This window comes from Naegleria lovaniensis (genome assembly GCF_003324165.1).
Source record: "Naegleria lovaniensis strain ATCC 30569 chromosome Unknown tig021, whole genome shotgun sequence".
NCBI classification, from domain to species: domain Eukaryota; phylum Heterolobosea; class Eutetramitea; order Acrasida; family Naegleriidae; genus Naegleria; species Naegleria lovaniensis.
Window position 1 is genome coordinate 522,590 of NW_025407843.1, and position 19,071 is coordinate 541,660.

Here is a 19,071-nt window from a genome sequence, read left to right on the forward strand (position 1 = left end):
AAATAAGACTTTCAGAAAGTAATTGTTCATTATTCAAACCTAATACCTAGGCGGACGAGATCTAATGTCTTTTCTTTGATCGTTCAAGTTCTGACGAATGCTGCACACTCAATTCACATCAATATCTATCAAATTAATTTTGCTGAACCACATTTAAATGGCTAAAAGTGTTCATGCCATCCCGACAATAAATACAACACGCCTCTTCTTCACTTGTTTCTTCAACCAATTCTTCTGTTAAAGAACACAACAAAGGCTTCTGCTTTTGTCACTCACAGTTCATACAGTCAAAGACTGTAGCGGGAGTGTCGCCATATTCCTGGCAGGCTTCCCGTCCATATTAATTAAGAGAAATACTAATGCATTTTGGGTTGCCCCGTAAGAACTAGCTTGTGATTGGATCTTTGTATTTGAAACTTTCATGCTTGTTAAAATTTAATCGTCCTAATAAAATTTTTATTATTTAAAAAATGTCCTCGATTGATGTGGTGGGTTGCCAGCTAGGAATTGCAACCAATGCGTTGATACGAATTGCTATTTTTCCTATTGGTAAAATCAATGCCAGCACGTTTAAAAAGTTTGTGTCCATGATACAGGCATGTGATTCAAAACCGATAAAGAGTCTGACTCGATTCCGAGATGATAATTTAAAGAGTCCGTTCCAAAAACAAGATTGGGCTAGATCGGTGCTCAAATTTCAGTTTGTAGAGGAAACTAGTATCAATACTGGATATTCTGATTTTCATCAATATCGGAACGTTCATGGAGTCATCGGTATCATGAGTTGCTTGAGTGAAGAATCAGTGGCAAGCGGTTTTACAAAATACAAAAAACAAAAGTTACAAGTATACGGAAAGAATATTGTTGGAAGATGTTTTGCAGTTGAACAAGATCCAGAAACAACAGCACCCGAGGACGAAGAATTGGTTGTTATTCCAAATCAAGATGAAAGTCATGTAGGATTTCACATTGATTATCTCTTTTCTGATCTTGCACGACAAGTTTTGATTAGATTTGAGAAAATTGTTTCAAATCCAGCAGCGTACTTTAATGAATTGTCAACTTCGTTTCTCATGTCTTCTCCCACAGGCATGTTCCCATCATCATCAGCTCTCAATACTAAAAAGATGACTCCTTCGAAATCAAGAAATGATTTGGCAACTTTTCCACAACCTTCCTCTACTCAGCCTACCGTTCCTCCAAGTAGTACAACCCCACAGAGCGACGAAAAGAACTTACAAAACATGAAACTTTTTGCCGACTGTGCATTGCTGATATCTGACTATGAAGATGCATTGTCAACCTATACTGAAATATCCAACATTTGCAAGCAACAACTGGCAAACTCTTATGGAGCTGCTGGGTCGATGAATTATGCGTTATATCTAGCGGGTAGCTCTGAAGGTATTGCCACTGTAACATTTGTAAAAAATAAGGTAGCAATTAAGGAAGTTGACAGCACCATTATTCAACAAATCTATGACTTGATGCATGAAGCACTTGATTTCTACGACAAATCAAAGAAAAAGGATCTTCTCGTAGAGTGCTACATCAAAACTGCTGTATTCATTTCAACCTACTGTGACAAAAAGAAGAGAAAAGAGGCTTTAGATTGCCTTTCCAAAGCTGTCCAAACAGCTGTCACGCTCACAACTCAAGAAAGGGTAAGTATTGGTTCTCATTGGGTTATGATCAATGTTTTTGTAACCATCACATGTAACTAGATTGTGGTCTCTGGATTTGCTGCAAAAATTTGCAAGCAAATGAAATCCAAGAGAAAATTTGGATTTTTCCTTCGCCATGTAGCTCAATTACATCACGATTTGTGTAATCAAGGGGTGTCTATACGATTGGGGGCTCAGTTTTTAGACGCATATAATCTACCTTTGGAGTTGACCCCAAATATCGGTAAGTTTATTGCAAACAACAATGATTCATGTTTTAAATTCTAACAACAACAATTGTATGAACAATTATACAGAATGGAAAGTAAAAAAGAACTACAAACTGAAAGGTTGGAACACTATTCAAATGGATATTATTAAAAGCATGATAGATTTTGCACAGTCTATGAGCCCTCCTGACTACTCGACTGAAATTCAATACCGGCTCTACCTTCTTTCAGAGTATTATCCAATAATGCCCAAATTACTTCAGGAGGAACATTTGAAACGTGTGTTGGCTATTTCACACCAAATTCCAAAGAATATTAATGTACTATTGAAACCATTACCTATTATCAAAATGGTAGCCCCCATGAAATTATCTTCACATTTAGAACCAAAAGTATTAGAGGTCAAGCAAAACAGACCTCAATTATTTATTTATTCTCCTTTCGATAAGAAAGATGAGACTAGAGTACAGTTGAATTGGGTCAAGAATGAGACAGCACAAATTCTTGTAGAGTTTATGAATCCTTTCAGGTTTGATTTACGGTTGAAAAACGTATTGGTCCGATTTAAACCAGAAATTGAACCTATTGGAGGTTTAGATAATTCAGAACCAATATGTGACGTGTTTGTTCACTCATGTCTTGTCTTGAGCGGTATGACTCACAAAGTAGTAATTGCCACCAAACCAAGGCACGTTGGAAGAATACTTTTGGACGCTGTAGGAATAGAATTCGAAGATGGAAGATTTAAATCTCCAATCTATATACCAGTTACGTTGCAACATCTTGTCAATGAGAAGAAAGAAAAGAGATCTTATGAAATCGATGTGATTGAGACAGTTCCATTATTGAATGTCACTCTTTCGACACCACAATTATCTCTTGTAGAGGGTGAAACAACGACACTCTTTGCCAAGTTACACAATACCGGAAATTGTGAAATTACGTTCCTTGAAATTACATTCATTAATCAAACCTCTAATTCTGTTTCTATTAAGGATGAAATAGTGAAGAAATATTTACCTCTACTTCCTGATGGAGATGTTGTAACAATACCAATCGAGGTTGTTGGATATTGGAAAGGATCCAGTGATATTGGTATTATCAACATCCATATTAAATATGGAATTGAAAGCGATCAATATGAGAAGGCGTACTACAGAGAAATTGATCTATCTATCAAAACAACTGTATTACGAGCTCTAGTCGTTGAGGATTGCATCACTGTGAATGAAACCTTCAACAAGAAAATTGTTGCCAAAATTCATAATTATTCCAACTCCTCATTCATGCTTCTCTCAAGTTTGACACAATATTTGAAGGACGAACAATTTGATACTGGAATTCCTTTTGGAGCCCAATCTACCAAGATGATTCTAGTAGATCCCTCCATCTTGCACAATATTAATTTTGAACAGCTCAATATTCCATACACTGCTGACATTAATCAGTACAAAGGAATTATTGCTCAAGCGATGAGATGGAAATCTGTAAGTAAGAGAAATTGATTTTTCGTGTGAATGAGTTTCACACTGACCTTTATGATACATTAATGATCACAACACATTATCGTGAATAGTACGTGAATACACAAGGTGTGGTTGGATGTAAGGAAAATGATGAAGTCAAACAATCTTCAAAAGACAAAACTCAAATGAGAAAGCAAACCACTGAAACATCTATACCGTCAACCATGAACGATCTTATCAACGTGAAACAGGAATTGACAGCAATTGTAAATAATCAACATACTATTTCTCACAAGGAGCTTGCCATCGATCAACAACCTGTGCAAGCAGCAATTGCGGAAGAAATTGAATTTACTGTCTCCATTTCTTTGAGTTCTACAAATCCAAATCAAGAGGCCTTTAACAAGATTGCAAGTTTGATATTTAACATTTATCAAGATGCTGAAAATGGTTCAAGAATTGTTGCTACCAATAGACAGTATTGTTATTCTGGAAACTTGAATTCTTGTATCGAATTGGTTCACTCGAACGTGGTTAGGGTCACTTTGAAAGTTTTCTTTTTGGAAAGAGGTACCTTCAAGGTGTCAGTGGCATGTTGTGACGAGCAAACTGAAGAGGTGGTGCTCTTGACTTCCCCTCTGGATGTAATTATTGAAGTTGGAAATGGACTTATTGAACGAGATGTGGATTAAAAGTAAAATATATTGCATAAAAATCTAAAGTAGTTTGAAAGAAGATCAAAACTATTTATGAATTTTGTAAATCTCCTCAGTCAAGAAGCTCCAACAACATTGTCACAAACAACTGACTTTCAACTCAACGCATTGATCAGAAGCATTCGATTGCCACGTGCAGTTGGAGCTCCTTCCTGAGAAAGATCACAAAGTTAATGATAGTTGCCGTCTCTCAATGGGTTGGATTGTTTACGCCATTCGTAACCTTATTTCCCTTTGCACTATATGCTCGAGGATCAAAATTAAATACTTGTTGGGATAGCTGTAGGTCAGTAATGAGATCTGGATGTGTTTGTTGAATCTCCATCAAATACTTGTCCGAAACATTATTTCCATTAATGTACAACTTTTTGAGATTTCGAAGAGGAGCTTTCTTGAGACATGGACACTGAGGATTGTGGATGCTATTGCTACAAATATTCAACTCTTTAAGACTTGGGAAGGTGTTTCGTGACAAGAAACAAGTTCCCTTAACTCCAATAGCATTGTAATGCAAATCAAGAATTTGAAGATCTGGAAAAGTGCTCTCTGATAAATACTTGCATCCAAGTTGTGAAATTCTATTCAAGCCCAATCGTAATACTTTCAGTTTGGAAAAGTTCTTATTCGAGAAGTATTCACAACCTTCGTTGCAGATATTATTCTTGGTCAAGTTGAGTTCTGTTAAACTATTGCGAAGGGCAACGCTTTCAGAGAGAGCAGCGACTCCAGTTGCCCCCAGCGAAGCATCTGTTGCCTGAAGAGAGGTGAGTTGTTTCATGGTTCCTAAATGAACAACTCCTTCGTGAGTGATGGGATTGAATGAAATGTCGAGCCATGTGATGCTATCGAGTCGTTTCAAGTGTTGACAACCTATTGCTGTAATTTCGTTGGATGATACATCTAATTTGGTTAATTTGGAAAGTTTTGGTTGACTTTCACCTGGGCTTATGTTGTAAAGTACGCTCAAATATTCACAACCCTTGTCACCAATGCCACAACCAGAAAGCTTCAATTCGTTCAACTCGGTCAATTCTGAAAGAAATTTACAGGCCAATCCATCAAGTAAGTTGTAAGATAAATCCAAGAATTTCAATTGTTTCCATCGCGAAATAAATTCACAACCCGTATGGGATATGGAATTCATGGACATGTCAACATACTCAATGGATGGAATGTTTCCATTACATAGATATTCACACATGATGTCATCTACTCCATTACTTGGCATGCAAATTTCCTTCAAATGAGGTTTGGAAATAAGAGTCAATGCTTGAGCTTCTTCGTGCCCAATTTTACAACTTGCTTGTAATTCTAATTTTCGAAGATTGGGATGACTCAAAAATATCGTTCTTGCAGCATTTCTTAATCTGGGGCATCGAATTTTTGAAACGTCATACTTGATCAATGTAATTTCTGTCAAATTGAGAAAATATGGATTCAGTTTTTCCAAAAAACCTTGAAAATACTTTGGATTGAGCATGCATGCTGTCAATGATGTCGGCACGTGTTTGATCATGTCATTCCAATTTTTACAAACAGTTCTCAATGCCCAAAGCTCTTCCCAAGACAGAAAAACAAAAATATGAAAAATCCAATTGTCTTCGGCAATTTCATATTGCACCAAGGTATTTTCCAATTTCATCTTTTTTGATTGTTGTTCCATATATTCGTCATTGTCATGTTCAAATATTTCATAGTCTTTATCTGTTATGATCAATGAATAATCACATTGATCTAAATCACACGGATCAGCGAGGCCATACTTTTCATCCTCAAACTGATCATAATCTCTCTTTCGTTTATAACTTGATTCCGTGTCTTCAAAATAAGTGGGCCAATTTAAGGACGAAGCCGACATTGGCTCTGCATGATCATCGATCGAGGATTGAATCATCACCTCCATTTCCTGTCCTCCTACCATTGTTTGTGGTCGTGCCAATCCTATTGATTCCTCACACGTTCCGTCCGAAGCAGAAATAGTTGAGGCTGTTGTTGTTGCTGTTCGGACCAATAGTTGATGGGAAGTGCGGAGGAGGGTTTGAGAAAGCTTCTTCGGAGAGATATTAATAGATGGCAGAGAGTGATGATGCATTTTTTTAAAAAATACTTGGGAAGTCTCGGTTGGGAAGTGTTATTTTAAGAATTTGAAAATGATGACTTGGGAATACTCAAGTGTGTTGGGTGATTTCACTCACTGCAGGTTACTTGGACGTCCAGGTTCTTCAAAATTTCACGTGTGTTGGAAAGGTTGGAATTCCTTTTTGGATTATTATTGTAAAAGGGTGTTGGTGGAAGTTAAATGTTTTTTTGTTTCAAATGAAATGGAGAGAACAAGAGCTGTGTGCTTTCGAATCGAGAAAAGGCAATTCGAACTGGATGTTTGTTTTCAAAAACACGTTTTTTTGAAGCAGGTTACGTTGTTCTAGTTGAACGTGATTGTGAATTCATGTTACAGTGGGAACGTGAATTCCGTTAGACGTTTCGTCCATACAAAGAATTTTGTAACAACACTTTTGCGAGAAGTATTCCCAAGTCGTTTTATGTAAAAAAGGAAATTATCACTCCAACGTTGCGGTTTTAAAACTGTAAAAACGTGAAAATTTTAACAACCTTATAAATGTATGCAACACTTGGAGAAAGGAGACATGGTGACATGGCATTGGGTTTTTTCCTTTGCTTCTCGATCGTTCGCATTGACTTGACGATGAAATCATGAAATTTTTACAACAAAGAAACACAGACAATGCTTCTGAATGCCCTTCTGCGCTAAATACTTTTAATCATCAGAAATTTTTACTTGGGTATTCACTGGTCAAGACAATCGAAACAATTGCTAGGGTTTTAAGAAATTCTGTTTTTCAACTTCAGTAAATCACCTGAGCTTGAATCTCAATCTTTTCTCCGGACTTCTTATTGCTGTGTGGACTCACTCGGGCGCGACACGTGTTCTTGAGGTTTGGAAATTTGTTAAAAACTTTGAAATTTATTTGTGAAACGGAAAAAATTCAAACACACATTCTCATTCCGATCTTTTCATCATCTTTTCATTCCGATAAATTCTTTGTTTCACCCAACCACCCACGACCAATTATTAGTATCATCATCTTTATTGAACTATATAATGAAAACAATTTCAACAACGACCATTGATGATGAAAAAACTGAAAATTCATACTCGTCATCAACACGGAAGAAGAAAAAAGGCTTATTCCGAATCCTATCTTCATGGCTTACTTGGATTTATGAATGTATCATTACACTCATTGTAAGAATATTCCGATTGGATCCAAAAACCAACCGACTTTTGCCCAAACATATTGCTTTCATCATGGATGGAAATAGACGATGGGCCCGAGAGAAGAATATTCCTATAAAAGAAGGTCATCGGTCCGGATACAAGAAACTGAAACAGTGTTTGAATTGGTGTGAAATGTTGGGAGTCAAGACGGTCACAGTATATGCATTTTCAATTGATAATTTTAAACGAGATAAACATGAAGTAGATAATATTATGGATTTAATGGATCGGAGGTTTAAAGACATGGTCACAAAAAAGAAATCATTTATTCATAGGTATCGAGTAATTTTGAGAGTATTGGGAGATTTTAAATTATTTCCAAAATATGTACAGGAGAGTGCTCAGAAAGCGATTGATTATTCCAATCAAGTGAATAGCAAATATGGAGATGATGCATTGATTTTAAATTTATGTTGTCCATACACTTCAACATTTGAAATTGAGAATGCAATGACAAAATATATTACAGAAAAATTAACATGCTCAAACCATGTGAAACATCAGCAGCAACAGGAACAACAATTAGAGTCATGCTTCTCTGAATCCGTGTCAACGCCACTACAATCATCAACCATGAATACTACACAATGTCATTGTGACAATGCAGCTACTCAGGACTCTAAGGAAACCTCTTCTCATCACATCCAATCGGATATCCAATTACTAGACACGTATTTCTTAACGAAAAGTGAACCAGATATTGTCATTCGTACCAGTGGAGAGATGAGATTATCAGATTTTCTGACTTGGCAATCCGAGCGGTCCATGATTTACATTTCAAGTCTTTATTGGCCTGAATTTTCATTTTGGCAATTAGTTTCTGTCATTTTCCAATACCAGCAATATAGATTTCAGAAAGGTTAGAGAAGTTTCAGTTTTAAATGATGTATCGCGACTTCCTTGAGCAAAGGATATGCTCACGCGTAATACTTTTCGAGTCATCATTCAATTTTGATTTTGCGGCAATAGAATGTCATGCAAGAGGCACTCCATAGAGCGTCCTATTAGAGATTCTTCATTCTTATCAAATACACAAACTTAATTTAATTATTATTATGATTATTGACTGTCGGTACGGGGTGATTTGTTTTGCTCTTGATCCATAAATCTTCGGAAGGTGTCATCCAAGATCATGGCTTTCACTAAGGTCTCCAAACGATCAAATAAACCGAGTTGACCATAACCTGAAACAATCTTCTTGGATTCTGCATGAAGAATCTTTTGAGAAATATTAAGTGGTTGCGGCGAGTCTGGCAATAAATACTTGAGAATGATATCTTGTTGCAATTTGGCTCTCTCTGTAGATTTCGAAAGTGACTTGTAATATTCAACATCTTCCAAGAAGAGGAAGTTTTCAGAACTTCTTTCCTGAATGGTAAATTCCTTAAATCTTGCTCGTAACTCTTCATCGGCCATGACTTGATCAAATTGTTGAATTTTTTGAATTTCCTCGAGTTGTTCCTGTTGTCGTGACAACATGGTTTGCAATTCCACTTGCTCCTTCATATTCTTCATGACCATAATGTACGTAAAACCAATCACACCTTCTCGTAATGTCATTTTCGTTTTTTTCACAGTCAAACTCACTGGATATTTAGCTCCCAAAGTTGTTGTAAATTCAGTTTGAAATGGTTCCTGTGTGAGGGAGAGAGATTCCAATTTTTCCAATGCTTGTTGTAATTCTCCAAAATCGGTCATGAATTCATTGACATAAATCCCTCCATGGGTGGATTCTCTCTTAAATTTTCGATTGAGAGCCTTCTCAAAGGAAGCATTCAAATTGATGACTTTTCCAGTCGTGCATTCAATATTGACCACAAAATCTTGAATGCTATTCATGATACATCGATTTTGTTCTTCCTCGAGTGCTGTTCTTTCCAACAATGTTTGCATCAATTCATAATCTTTGAGTTGAGTGGCATGTGACGTTTCAAGTGCCTCTAACATGCGATTAATATCTTTTGAGAGTTTTCCTAATTCGTCTTTTCCTAGATGCGGAATTCTTCGACTTGTATCATTGTCTCGTGTGACAATATTTACAAAATTTCCAATTTTTAACACTCGTTGTAAAACAACCAATTCCACAAATACAAGTACCACAACGGTCATGACCACCACGAGTGCTAAAATAGTAATGGTTGTATACGCAAAAGAATTCCATCCTAATTGATACAAATCTCTTTGAAAATCTGTTCGAATAATCATGGAATACTGTCCCTTATAATCCTTAAAGAGTTTATACGATGAAAGATGTGTGGCCGTAACATCATCCTTGTAACATAATCGTTGACTCGATGTTTGTATGGGATGTGCTGATATTTGAAAGGGATCATCCAATGTCCATGAATCAGAGATGGAAATGTTGGAATAGGATTTTGTGGAGAGGTATTCATTCAATAATTGTGAATTTGTTGTAGTAGTAGACCAAGTAGTAGAAGTAGTTCCACTTTTCACATTGAAATAGGACATTAATTCACTCACATCTTTGGAATTGGTCAAATCGAAAATGGTAGTGCAGAGTTGAGTGCGTTGAGCAATTTCATTCACAACAGTGTGAGTTAAATATCGAGCGAATATTAAAAGTCCATTCGTTTCCGAGTTATCAGTGGGTTGAATGGGTTGAGCAGTGATCATCAATGCATTCGAATGATTGTCGAACGTGTTCGAATTTACAATCAAACCACTTTGTTCAAATAATGATTGAATGGTGACATTTGGCACAAAAAACGAGCTAATTCTCGTTTCTGGAATATCCACCCCTTTGAAAAAGAAGGAATGATCCAAATGAATCAATTCTTCAGGAAATGCTGTCAATGTATATCCAGAATAACACAATGTTCCTCTAAAGAAAGTTCCATTCTTGAAATACATCATGACATAATTCAAATTAATCTTATTCATATAATCACACGAAAAGTAAGTATTCAATAAATCATCCGCTGAAGCAGTGGTTTGTGATTTCACACTCTCATACACATCGTCCCATGCTGCATATTCATACAATTTTCCAAGAATGATTTTATAATCGTCACGGAGAGCTTTTGAGGTTTTTCGAACCGCATCAATGGCACTCAATTTCTCAACATTACTAAATGAAAATTCAAACGAGAGTGAGAGACCCAATGCACACAATGCTACAATAATGGCTGAGGTAATGAAGAGTGCCATCATGGTACGTATTCGCAAACTCAAGTTGAAACAGAAATTGGAAATGAAAAAAATTTTCGACGAACTTGCACCATTGTTCTTTGGGTGTCTGGAATAATTCGGTCCAACAACGACGTCGTCTTGATCATCCTCTCCCGAAGATTGAAAATGGAAGAGTTTTCTCTCTAATTTCTGAGGAAAGGAAAGCACACGATTTGGAGCGGTAGTAGTGGTCGTGTTGGAGTGTAGGAGAAGAAGTGGTGTGGGACTTCCAGGAGTTGTAAAGCCTCCACCACCACCCTGATGATTGGACATGTTGGGACTATTCGTTGGACTTGTTGGATTGCTCATTTCCGAAATACCATTTGGTACAGGATTATTGTTGCTGGAAATGTAACCATTCTGTATCAATTGTTGATGTTGTTTGGCAGCATTGCGATACAAGGCTTGTTCTTTGAGACTCATCTTGGAAAATTCAGAGGGTTCAAAGAGAGGCGATGATTGAGGTGGAACAACGGCACTTAGACTGTACTTGTGGTTGGCTCTTGGAGAAGAGGAGGATTCTATGGTTGCATGTTGCTGCTGATTCGATGAGGAGGACATGAAGAAGGATCCGTTCAGAGATTGATTCAATGGACGTTTACTGCTAGGAGATGAAGGAGGAGAACGAGGAATGGAGATGGTAGGTGGTGTGTGTTGATCCTGCAGCATCAGATCAATATCTTTGGTGGTTGTTATCATCGATGAAGGATGATTGGAATGAAGAAATGTTCCACTCACAGGTGATTTGCTCAACGACATCTTTGTGCTGGGTGGGTGGCTGCTATCTTTGTGGACACGAACGAAGGAGAAGAACACCAAGTCACGATGATGATAGTGCAGTACAAAGAGAAACGTTGTTGTGGTTTTTTGATTGCTAATAACAAAATTTGAGAGAGATTTTGCTGGCATATCGCGGTTATTATTTAAATTGGAAGCTGGTGTGTACTTGACAGATTTGACGGGAAAGGAGATGATTTCCTAGAAGCGTTTTTGTTGTAAGGTATCTTGCCTACAACGATTATTTCATGCTTGGCTTCTCTCCCGAACATGGAGATTATCAACTTTTTAACCCAAGAGTCAACTCTCTGTAAATATCAAGTTTTCAGAATGAATCAATTAAACATTGAGAGACAACAGTTATAGTTGTAAATGAATCGAAAAGAGACTAGCTCCGATGTCTCTCACTTGAGCAAGCTGTAAAACCAATGATGACGATGATGAGGTCCATAAGCCATTCATCTACTTTCCAAATGATGATAGAGCTGGGATTTAATGTGACTCCAGCTGGGTCTTTGTTTTGGATCCCAGCAACCCAAACAATTTTCGTTTGAAGACAAATTTTGTTACAACAAAAAAACATCATCACGACCACATTGTCCAAACAACCCATTGTGTGTTGATCATTTCTGTGCCCTTTAATATTGTGTTCATCCAAAAGCACCATCATCACCGGTTTTGATCCTCTCTACCACCAACAGCAACCGACATTGCTCTTTTTATTCAGTATCAGTTCGGATCATTCCTACTGATTGTCGTTTCGGCACCCATCTTCACCGTCTTCACCCTATCGGCAACACACATCAAATTTGTTGGCAACAACAAGAACAACACCACCCGACACAACCACCCAAATTTTCTCATCACCAAACGAATGAACACACCTCCCAATCCTTTTCAGAAGAGTGCTCCGGTGAACAATCCAGGTTCTATGGTTTCACCCAGACTCTCTCCGCACCAAAACTCAAGCCGCTCGCAGAATGTTATACTCCAACCTCAGCCAGTGTCGTTTACGAGTGCGATTATGACAACCATTCCTCTCGATGTGCAAGATGAATGGGATAAATCTTTACATCAAAATTTCTCAATTTTGTGTGAAGACATTCAAATGATGAGCATTCGAAAAGAGGAAAATATTATAATAAGTAGAATCCAAGAGAAGAATTATCCACCCAATAGCAGAGTACCAGCATTTGGATTGTTTTATGCTGCTCTTACAAGCGAAGATCCTACACAATTAATGATATTTACCAAAATATTTAACCACATTGTCAACGATTTTAAGGGAATAACCGAAGAATTGAAAAAGTTTGTGGAAACAAAATTTTCAAAGCTTCAGGAACCTGCAGCAGAAAAACTTGGAACTTTTTTGGCCGAGTCTATCAAATTCAGTGATCAATTTGAAGCACCTTTTATTGCACTCATCAAAAATATGAAAACATGTGACTTTGGTAAGAAAAATATGGTTCTCGTGGAACAAATTCTTGACATATGTTTTCAAAATAAGGAGTGGATTTACTCAAACCCTAAAGTTCTAGTTCGAGTACTGTACAGTTTTTTACGAATGATTGAGGACATCAAAATTCTCAACATGGATCGACAAGGTTTAGATATGTTAATGAAAAAGCAATTGCAGCTTGTAGAGGATATCATTAGAGACAATATTTCGAAAGACGCCATCCAATCTATGGGAAGAGATTTAGTTAGAGTTCTTTACAATATTGTAAAGAAGTACAAGATTAGTGATACGTTAGAGAAGTTAGTATTTCAACAAGAAGTTGTTTATTTCCAGAAGATTCTTGGTACTCCCTCTTCCTCTCGTATTTTAGATTCCAGAATTAACCATGACATGTTCACACAAATATCATTCTTAATCAGTAATGTCAAGATGGGAAATCAACGAAGATATCAAACATGGTTTGCTCAAAAATTCTTTACAACACCAGAAAGTGAGGCTGTCATACCTGACCTGATTCGTTATATTAATTGTGTATATCATCCACCACACGAAACAAACCCAAGATGGGCAATATTGGGCTGGCTGTTTAAATCGATCAAGAATCCACAAATTCTTGAGAACGCAAAGCTTAGTATCGTGTACGATATGCTCTTTACCATTTCTTCTGAAACGAACGAAGATTTGTTGCGAAACAGTATTGTTCCTGTCGTGTTTTTAATGACAAACAGTATTGGAAAATATACTGACGTCACCAATGCAATTTTGGACTTTATTTTTAATTTTGTAGAAAGACAAGAGCCATACTTGAACGTTTCGAGACAGCATGTAATTAATTCTCTCCAAACATGTACACAGAAACTCATGGATGTTGGAAATAATGCCATTAATGTTGTCCATGAAAAGATTGACAATGAAAGGAAAGAAAAGGTGAAAAGATACCTTTTACCACAAAAAGATGCTAGTACTGTACAGACTTCGTCAGTTCCTCCCATTTCTGTCACACCTCTCACTATTCCAGATGCTGCATCAACTAACTCAAGCACGAACAAATCTCCAACACTCTCCCCTTCTAAAGGTCCTATCTCAACATCTCCTAAAGGCAGCACAGTTCCTCCATCAATTCCATCACCTACAACTGGTCCAACATCTGGATTCAATGCAGGAGAACCAAAGTCGACTTCTTCGCTTGCAGTTTCTGTTAAATCTCCAAATCGTCCTCTTGGAGCATCCACAACTAAGTCTCCTACGTCACCATCTAGGCCATTACCTTTCTCTGCTCCAACCTCAAAAGATTCTGACATGAAAAATATTAGAGACATAATTGAAGAAAATCTAAAGAACGCTCTCAACAAATCCAAAGCTCTCGATCAATTCGAACCTGCTTTAACAAATTTAACGACTCAAGTCAGTGAATACTTTGAATTGTTGCACACCTCTACTCCTGATGCAAAAGAGGTTGAAGACAGTAGAAATGTATGCAAACAAACCATTTCCGATCTTATTGACGCTTTTTCCAACGCAGTATTGGCCCAACCTAGTGATACGAATGGTTTTGCTAGTTTTTTGATCAAAATTCTGAGCTTTGAATTTCAACCATACACCTCACAAACTATTGCTAACCAAACAAATCAGCATGCTTCTCTCATTGTTCAAACAGTCATGAAAGAAAGAGCTGAAGAAGAGCGACAACATTTAGAAAAAACATTATTGAGAAATCAAACCACTCTACTCTACCATTTATTGGATAAGGTTTGTGCGCAAGTGTTACCAACATTAACTGGTGGCCAATCTCGTGAGGCTTCGGCTGATAGAACCAAAAAGTTGAAGAAGGAAAAATTCTCTCAATTCATCAAATTTGCATGTAAGAGTGATGTCTCTATTGGGTATAGAATACTGTGCTTCTACGTCACAAAAATTTACAGCGAAAAGATTCAGGAATTGGAGCTCGTTAAACCACATTCTACTGATACACTTCTCAACATTTTAATTTACAGTCAAAACTACAAGTACAAGAATGCATACTTCACATTTTATGAATGGTCTTTAGGCGCTCGTAAACAAGTACAAGACGTTGCTGGAGGACAATCTATTGAACAGGTTTTTTTGAAAGATATGGTTGCATGTTTGGATGAGAGTCATCTATTATTTACTACTCTTCTTCCACTAATATCGAGAGATTTCTCACATCTGATCCAAAAGAACAAGGAGGAGATATTCAAATTAATCATTACCAGATTGTATCCTCATGAGCTGCAACTTGTAAATACTCTTGTACAGAACGGCAGGCTCAAGATTTTATTCTCTCAAGGCAAACAAAAGAAGCCTATTCCTGGTACCACAAGCACCACAACACCAGCAAGTCAAGGTATTACAAATTTGGACTACATCTCTCAGGCTATCGTCATGATACAAAATTTGAACGACCATTTCTCTGACGATTATGAATACCAAATGTTTTGGACTCTATTGACAAATGAAATTTGTTACAATCACACTCTGTACTGCATGAATAATTGTCAATCAGAGGAGGATCAAGAAGCAAAGAAGACAACCACGGAGCTTTATTACAAATTCAACATTACCAATTTCATTACTTCCGTTCTGAACACCTTACCCCAACAAGAGATTTACTTTGATATTTTGTTAAACTTGGTTCAAAGGGTCACATCCATGAATCCTGATGGTGAGGCTCTATTCAGTTATGAGTTTATCCAGAATATTATTACTTTACCGTTTGAAAAGTTTTCAACCTTCCCCTCCACATTACTTCACAATTATCTACAATGCCAATACATGAAGAACGATGGCTTTTTGTTGGAAACAACAGAGAAGCACTTTATTACAATTTTACAAGAATTAAGTTTGGATAAGCCAGATAATACCAAGAAAATTTCTGTGGAACAATCACAAAATGTCCTCATGCACTTTTATTACATGAAATTGTTGACCAATCATTCACTTCAACAGGTGGCGACAAAGGACCCACCAAGCAATAACCACTATCTTCTTTTCGAATGTGAAAACTTTTTGAAACAAATTAGAAAGATGAAAGCTCACCTCCCTCCAAATAATGCAAAACTGAAATTTATTTTCACACAATTAATTGGAGATTTTGAACAAGTTGGTGGAGATGAAGGCCCCTCAGACTTTGTCATGGAGGATTCTGAAGAATCAAAAGTCAACAATGTAAAGCCTGAAGACGAGGAATCAAAGGCAGAGGAAGAAGAGGAAGAAGAAGAACAAACCGAGAAAAAACCACCTCGTCTACAACGATCAAAGCCAAGAAAGTTCACCAAACGAAAGAAGGATCAGCAAGAAGAAGAAGAAGAAGAGGAAGAACAAGAAAATCAAGATGACGAGAACAGTGATGAAGAGCAGAGCAAGACTAGTCCCTCCAAACCTAAGAAACGAAAACAAGCAAAAGAAGAAGAACCAGAAGAAGAAGAAGAAGAAGTACAAGAAGTCGATGATGAAATGAATGACGAAGAAGAGGAAGATGATGAAGCGAAAGCGCTCAATAACATCAAATCAAGTGCCAAGCAACGATCTGGAAGAAATTCGAGAAGGAGATTCAATCGAAGGTGAGACATGTTGCAATAGGCTGTCCAAATGAAACATTTATTTTCTTAATCTCTCGTGACAGGCATGCCTTGTGTTTGTTCATTCACACTTCTCACTTGATTCTCTTTATTCGTTAGTAAGAGCCATATTCACGGAACATTTGGAACATGACATTGAGTTGAGAATTTCGTTCAATTCTTGAGTTTTCTTACCCATTTCCTCCAATTTCTGTTCGAGTGTAGTAGCCATGGCATCCTCCTCCGCGTGCTTTTCTCTAATACTCAATAGCTCGGACTTGGATTGAAACAAAGCCTCACGGATGCTATCAGGCACTTGAACATCGAGATCTTCAGCAGTGATACTACTGATATCACTTGCTTGTTGGAACAGGTCGTTAGAGTCTTTTTGTGAGAGTTTTCTAAAGCGCTCAGAGTGGGCATTGAATTCATTCAATAGTTTGTCCAATTCCATCCTTCTCGTTTCAACAATTTGCTGCTGTTCTGCCAATACTCTCTGAATTTCACCCCTTTCTGATTCCAAACGAGTGGCTGCTTCATCCAACTTGTTTGCCTCAAAGGATGGCTCCAATTTCCTTCTCAAATCATCTCGCCTCTTCAATTCGGTGAGTCTTCTTTTAAGGACCTCCGTTTGTTTCATGACATTGTTGATGGAGTTGTTCTTGACCTTTTCAGCAAGACTTGCATTGATTTGATGAAGCCTTTGAGCGACTTGAGAGGAGTAGCTATCTACCTCTTTCTTTCTTTCGTCGAGTTGAGTTTGTAATTCCCATAGCCTCTTTTTGTACAAATAGTAACGATCAAGTGTTCAAAAGTATCAATATTACAACAATTATTTGATCATCAAATTTCCGAAATCAGTTGTAACCACTTACACTTTTTGATTCCTTCAATAATGCTTTAAGGTTCTGATTCTCCAATTTAATACCATCATTATTGACTTCAAATTGGAGTATGGATTCAGATAAGGCTTGATTTCTCTTCTCAACTTCATCCATCTCCCTAAGAGTCTTATCCCTTAGACGTTGAGTTTCTTGATGATTGAAACGTTCCTTTTCAATCTTTTCTTCGTCCTCACGAGTGGCTTGTTCGAGACATTGAATTTGCTGAATAATTTGCTCCATATTACGACAATTGGTATGCTAGTTAAGGCGGAAAAGGCTTGCCAGTAGTGTTCAAGAGCCAACAGAAACACTTTTCAAATAATTTTTAAATAATTTTTTGGATGGTTCAACTAAGTTGAGACCAAGTTTTTGTTGTTGTAGATGGAAAAACGAGAGAAGGAAAAGGACGATAAAAATAAACTTTTAAAAAAAATTGGACCAACTCTCAGCTTTGGATCAGCTGTCTTTTTGTTGTTTGAACATTAACCTTGAATCATCATCATCATCGGATTGATCAACATTAATTTTTGTACATCTACAACAAAAACAACCACCTATTAATAATCTAATAGATTTATATACAACTTGTAAAATGAAAGAACAGTGTATGATTTGTATTGATAATTCTGAATGGATGAGAAATGGAGATTATGCTCCATCCAGATTGGGTGCTCAAGTAGAAGCCGCTAACTTGATTTGTGGAAGTAAAACACAAAGTAATCCCGAAACCACCATCGGTGTTCTTACTATGGCCGAATCGAACCCATCGGTTAAAGTTGCTCCAACCACAGATCTTGGCAAACTCCTTTCAAGCTTATCATCCGTAGAAATTGGAGGAAACTTACAATTTTCTAAAGCTCTTCAAATAGCATATTTGGTATTGAAGAATAGAGCACCTGATCAAGGAACACCAAACAGACGATTGGTCATCTTTGTGGGTAGTCCGATTGAGGAAAATAAGGACGATTTGGTCAAGTTGGGTTTACGTATGAAAAAGAATAATGTTGCTTGTGATGTTGTTAATTTTGGAGAAGTTCAAGAAAACACAGCTAAATTAGAAGCTTTCATTAATGCAGTCAATCGAGATGATAATTCTAGAATGGAGACAATTCCTCCTGGACCACACATTCTCTCCGATATGTTATTCTCATCTCCAATTGTTGGAATGGGAGGTGCCGGTGTAAGTGCTGCAACAACAGGTGGAGCCACAGCAGGAGAAGCAGGTGCTGGAGGTGGCGAATTTGACTTTGGTGTTGATCCAAACCTTGATCCTGAATTGGCTATGGCTATTCGTCTCTCTTTGGAAGAAGAAAAAAGAAGACAAGAACGAGAAAAGCAAGCAACTGGAGCATCATCATCAGCAACAACTACTCAACAACCAACTGAATCATCGTCAAGCAGTACTACTGCTACTACATCGTCAACAGCGGCTGCAGTACCAACAACAGCAACCTCTCAACAACAAGAGGATGAAGATGTAGATATGGAGGACGATGACGCTCTTGAAAAGGCTCTCCTTCTCTCGAAACAAGAAGCAGGAATGGTCGATGAGGACGAAGAATTGGACGAAGAAGCTGCATTGCAACAAGCATTAAAGATGTCTATGGAAGAAGCTCAAAATAAGAAGAAGGATGAAAATATTGAAGACATTGTTGAAGATCAAGAATTCATGCAAGATTTGGTTGGTGGCTTAGGAAAGAACGTAAATTCAGATGAAGTTTTGAAAAAGAAAGATGAAGAAAAGAAGTAATAAGGCCTGTAAAAAATGTACCAATCCTGAATAAATTATTGTTATTGAATGCATGACAGC

At 37.3% G+C, this 19,071-nt stretch overlaps 7 protein-coding genes across 7 annotated transcripts; 4 read left to right on the top strand and 3 right to left on the bottom strand.

The window, feature by feature from the left end:
- Nucleotides 1–470: 470 nt before the first annotated feature.
- On the top strand, nt 471–4,052 carry C9374_004672 (uncharacterized protein; the record flags this gene model as incomplete). The annotated part of the gene is made up of 4 exons (XM_044694337.1): nt 471–1,664; nt 1,725–1,908; nt 1,982–3,381; nt 3,471–4,052. The coding sequence occupies 4 exons, from the start codon at nt 471–473 to the stop codon at nt 4,050–4,052; spliced, it is 3,360 nt and encodes a 1,119-aa protein (XP_044549014.1).
- A 214-nt stretch (nt 4,053–4,266) lies between these two features.
- C9374_004673 (uncharacterized protein) lies at nt 4,267–6,168 on the bottom strand (the record flags this gene model as incomplete). The annotated part of the gene is made up of 1 exon (XM_044694338.1): nt 4,267–6,168. The coding sequence occupies one exon, from the start codon at nt 6,166–6,168 to the stop codon at nt 4,267–4,269; it is 1,902 nt and encodes a 633-aa protein (XP_044549015.1).
- A 1,236-nt stretch (nt 6,169–7,404) lies between these two features.
- On the top strand, nt 7,405–8,238 carry C9374_004674 (uncharacterized protein; the record flags this gene model as incomplete). Its single annotated transcript, XM_044694339.1, has 1 exon — nt 7,405–8,238. The coding sequence occupies one exon, from the start codon at nt 7,405–7,407 to the stop codon at nt 8,236–8,238; it is 834 nt and encodes a 277-aa protein (XP_044549016.1).
- A 195-nt stretch (nt 8,239–8,433) lies between these two features.
- Nucleotides 8,434–11,322, bottom strand: C9374_004675 (uncharacterized protein; the record flags this gene model as incomplete). Its single annotated transcript, XM_044694340.1, has 1 exon — nt 8,434–11,322. One exon carries the CDS (start codon nt 11,320–11,322, stop codon nt 8,434–8,436), a length of 2,889 nt encoding a protein of 962 aa, XP_044549017.1.
- An 892-nt stretch (nt 11,323–12,214) lies between these two features.
- On the top strand, nt 12,215–16,384 carry C9374_004676 (uncharacterized protein; the record flags this gene model as incomplete). The annotated part of the gene is made up of 1 exon (XM_044694341.1): nt 12,215–16,384. The coding sequence occupies one exon, from the start codon at nt 12,215–12,217 to the stop codon at nt 16,382–16,384; it is 4,170 nt and encodes a 1,389-aa protein (XP_044549018.1).
- Nucleotides 16,385–16,486: 102 nt separating this feature from the next.
- C9374_004677 (uncharacterized protein) lies at nt 16,487–17,501 on the bottom strand (the record flags this gene model as incomplete). Its single annotated transcript, XM_044694342.1, has 2 exons — nt 16,487–17,155; nt 17,253–17,501. 2 exons carry the CDS (start codon nt 17,499–17,501, stop codon nt 16,487–16,489), a joined length of 918 nt encoding a protein of 305 aa, XP_044549019.1.
- Nucleotides 17,502–17,853: 352 nt separating this feature from the next.
- C9374_004678 (uncharacterized protein) lies at nt 17,854–19,011 on the top strand (the record flags this gene model as incomplete). The annotated part of the gene is made up of 1 exon (XM_044694343.1): nt 17,854–19,011. One exon carries the CDS (start codon nt 17,854–17,856, stop codon nt 19,009–19,011), a length of 1,158 nt encoding a protein of 385 aa, XP_044549020.1.
- Between the last annotated feature and the right edge of the window lie 60 nt (nt 19,012–19,071).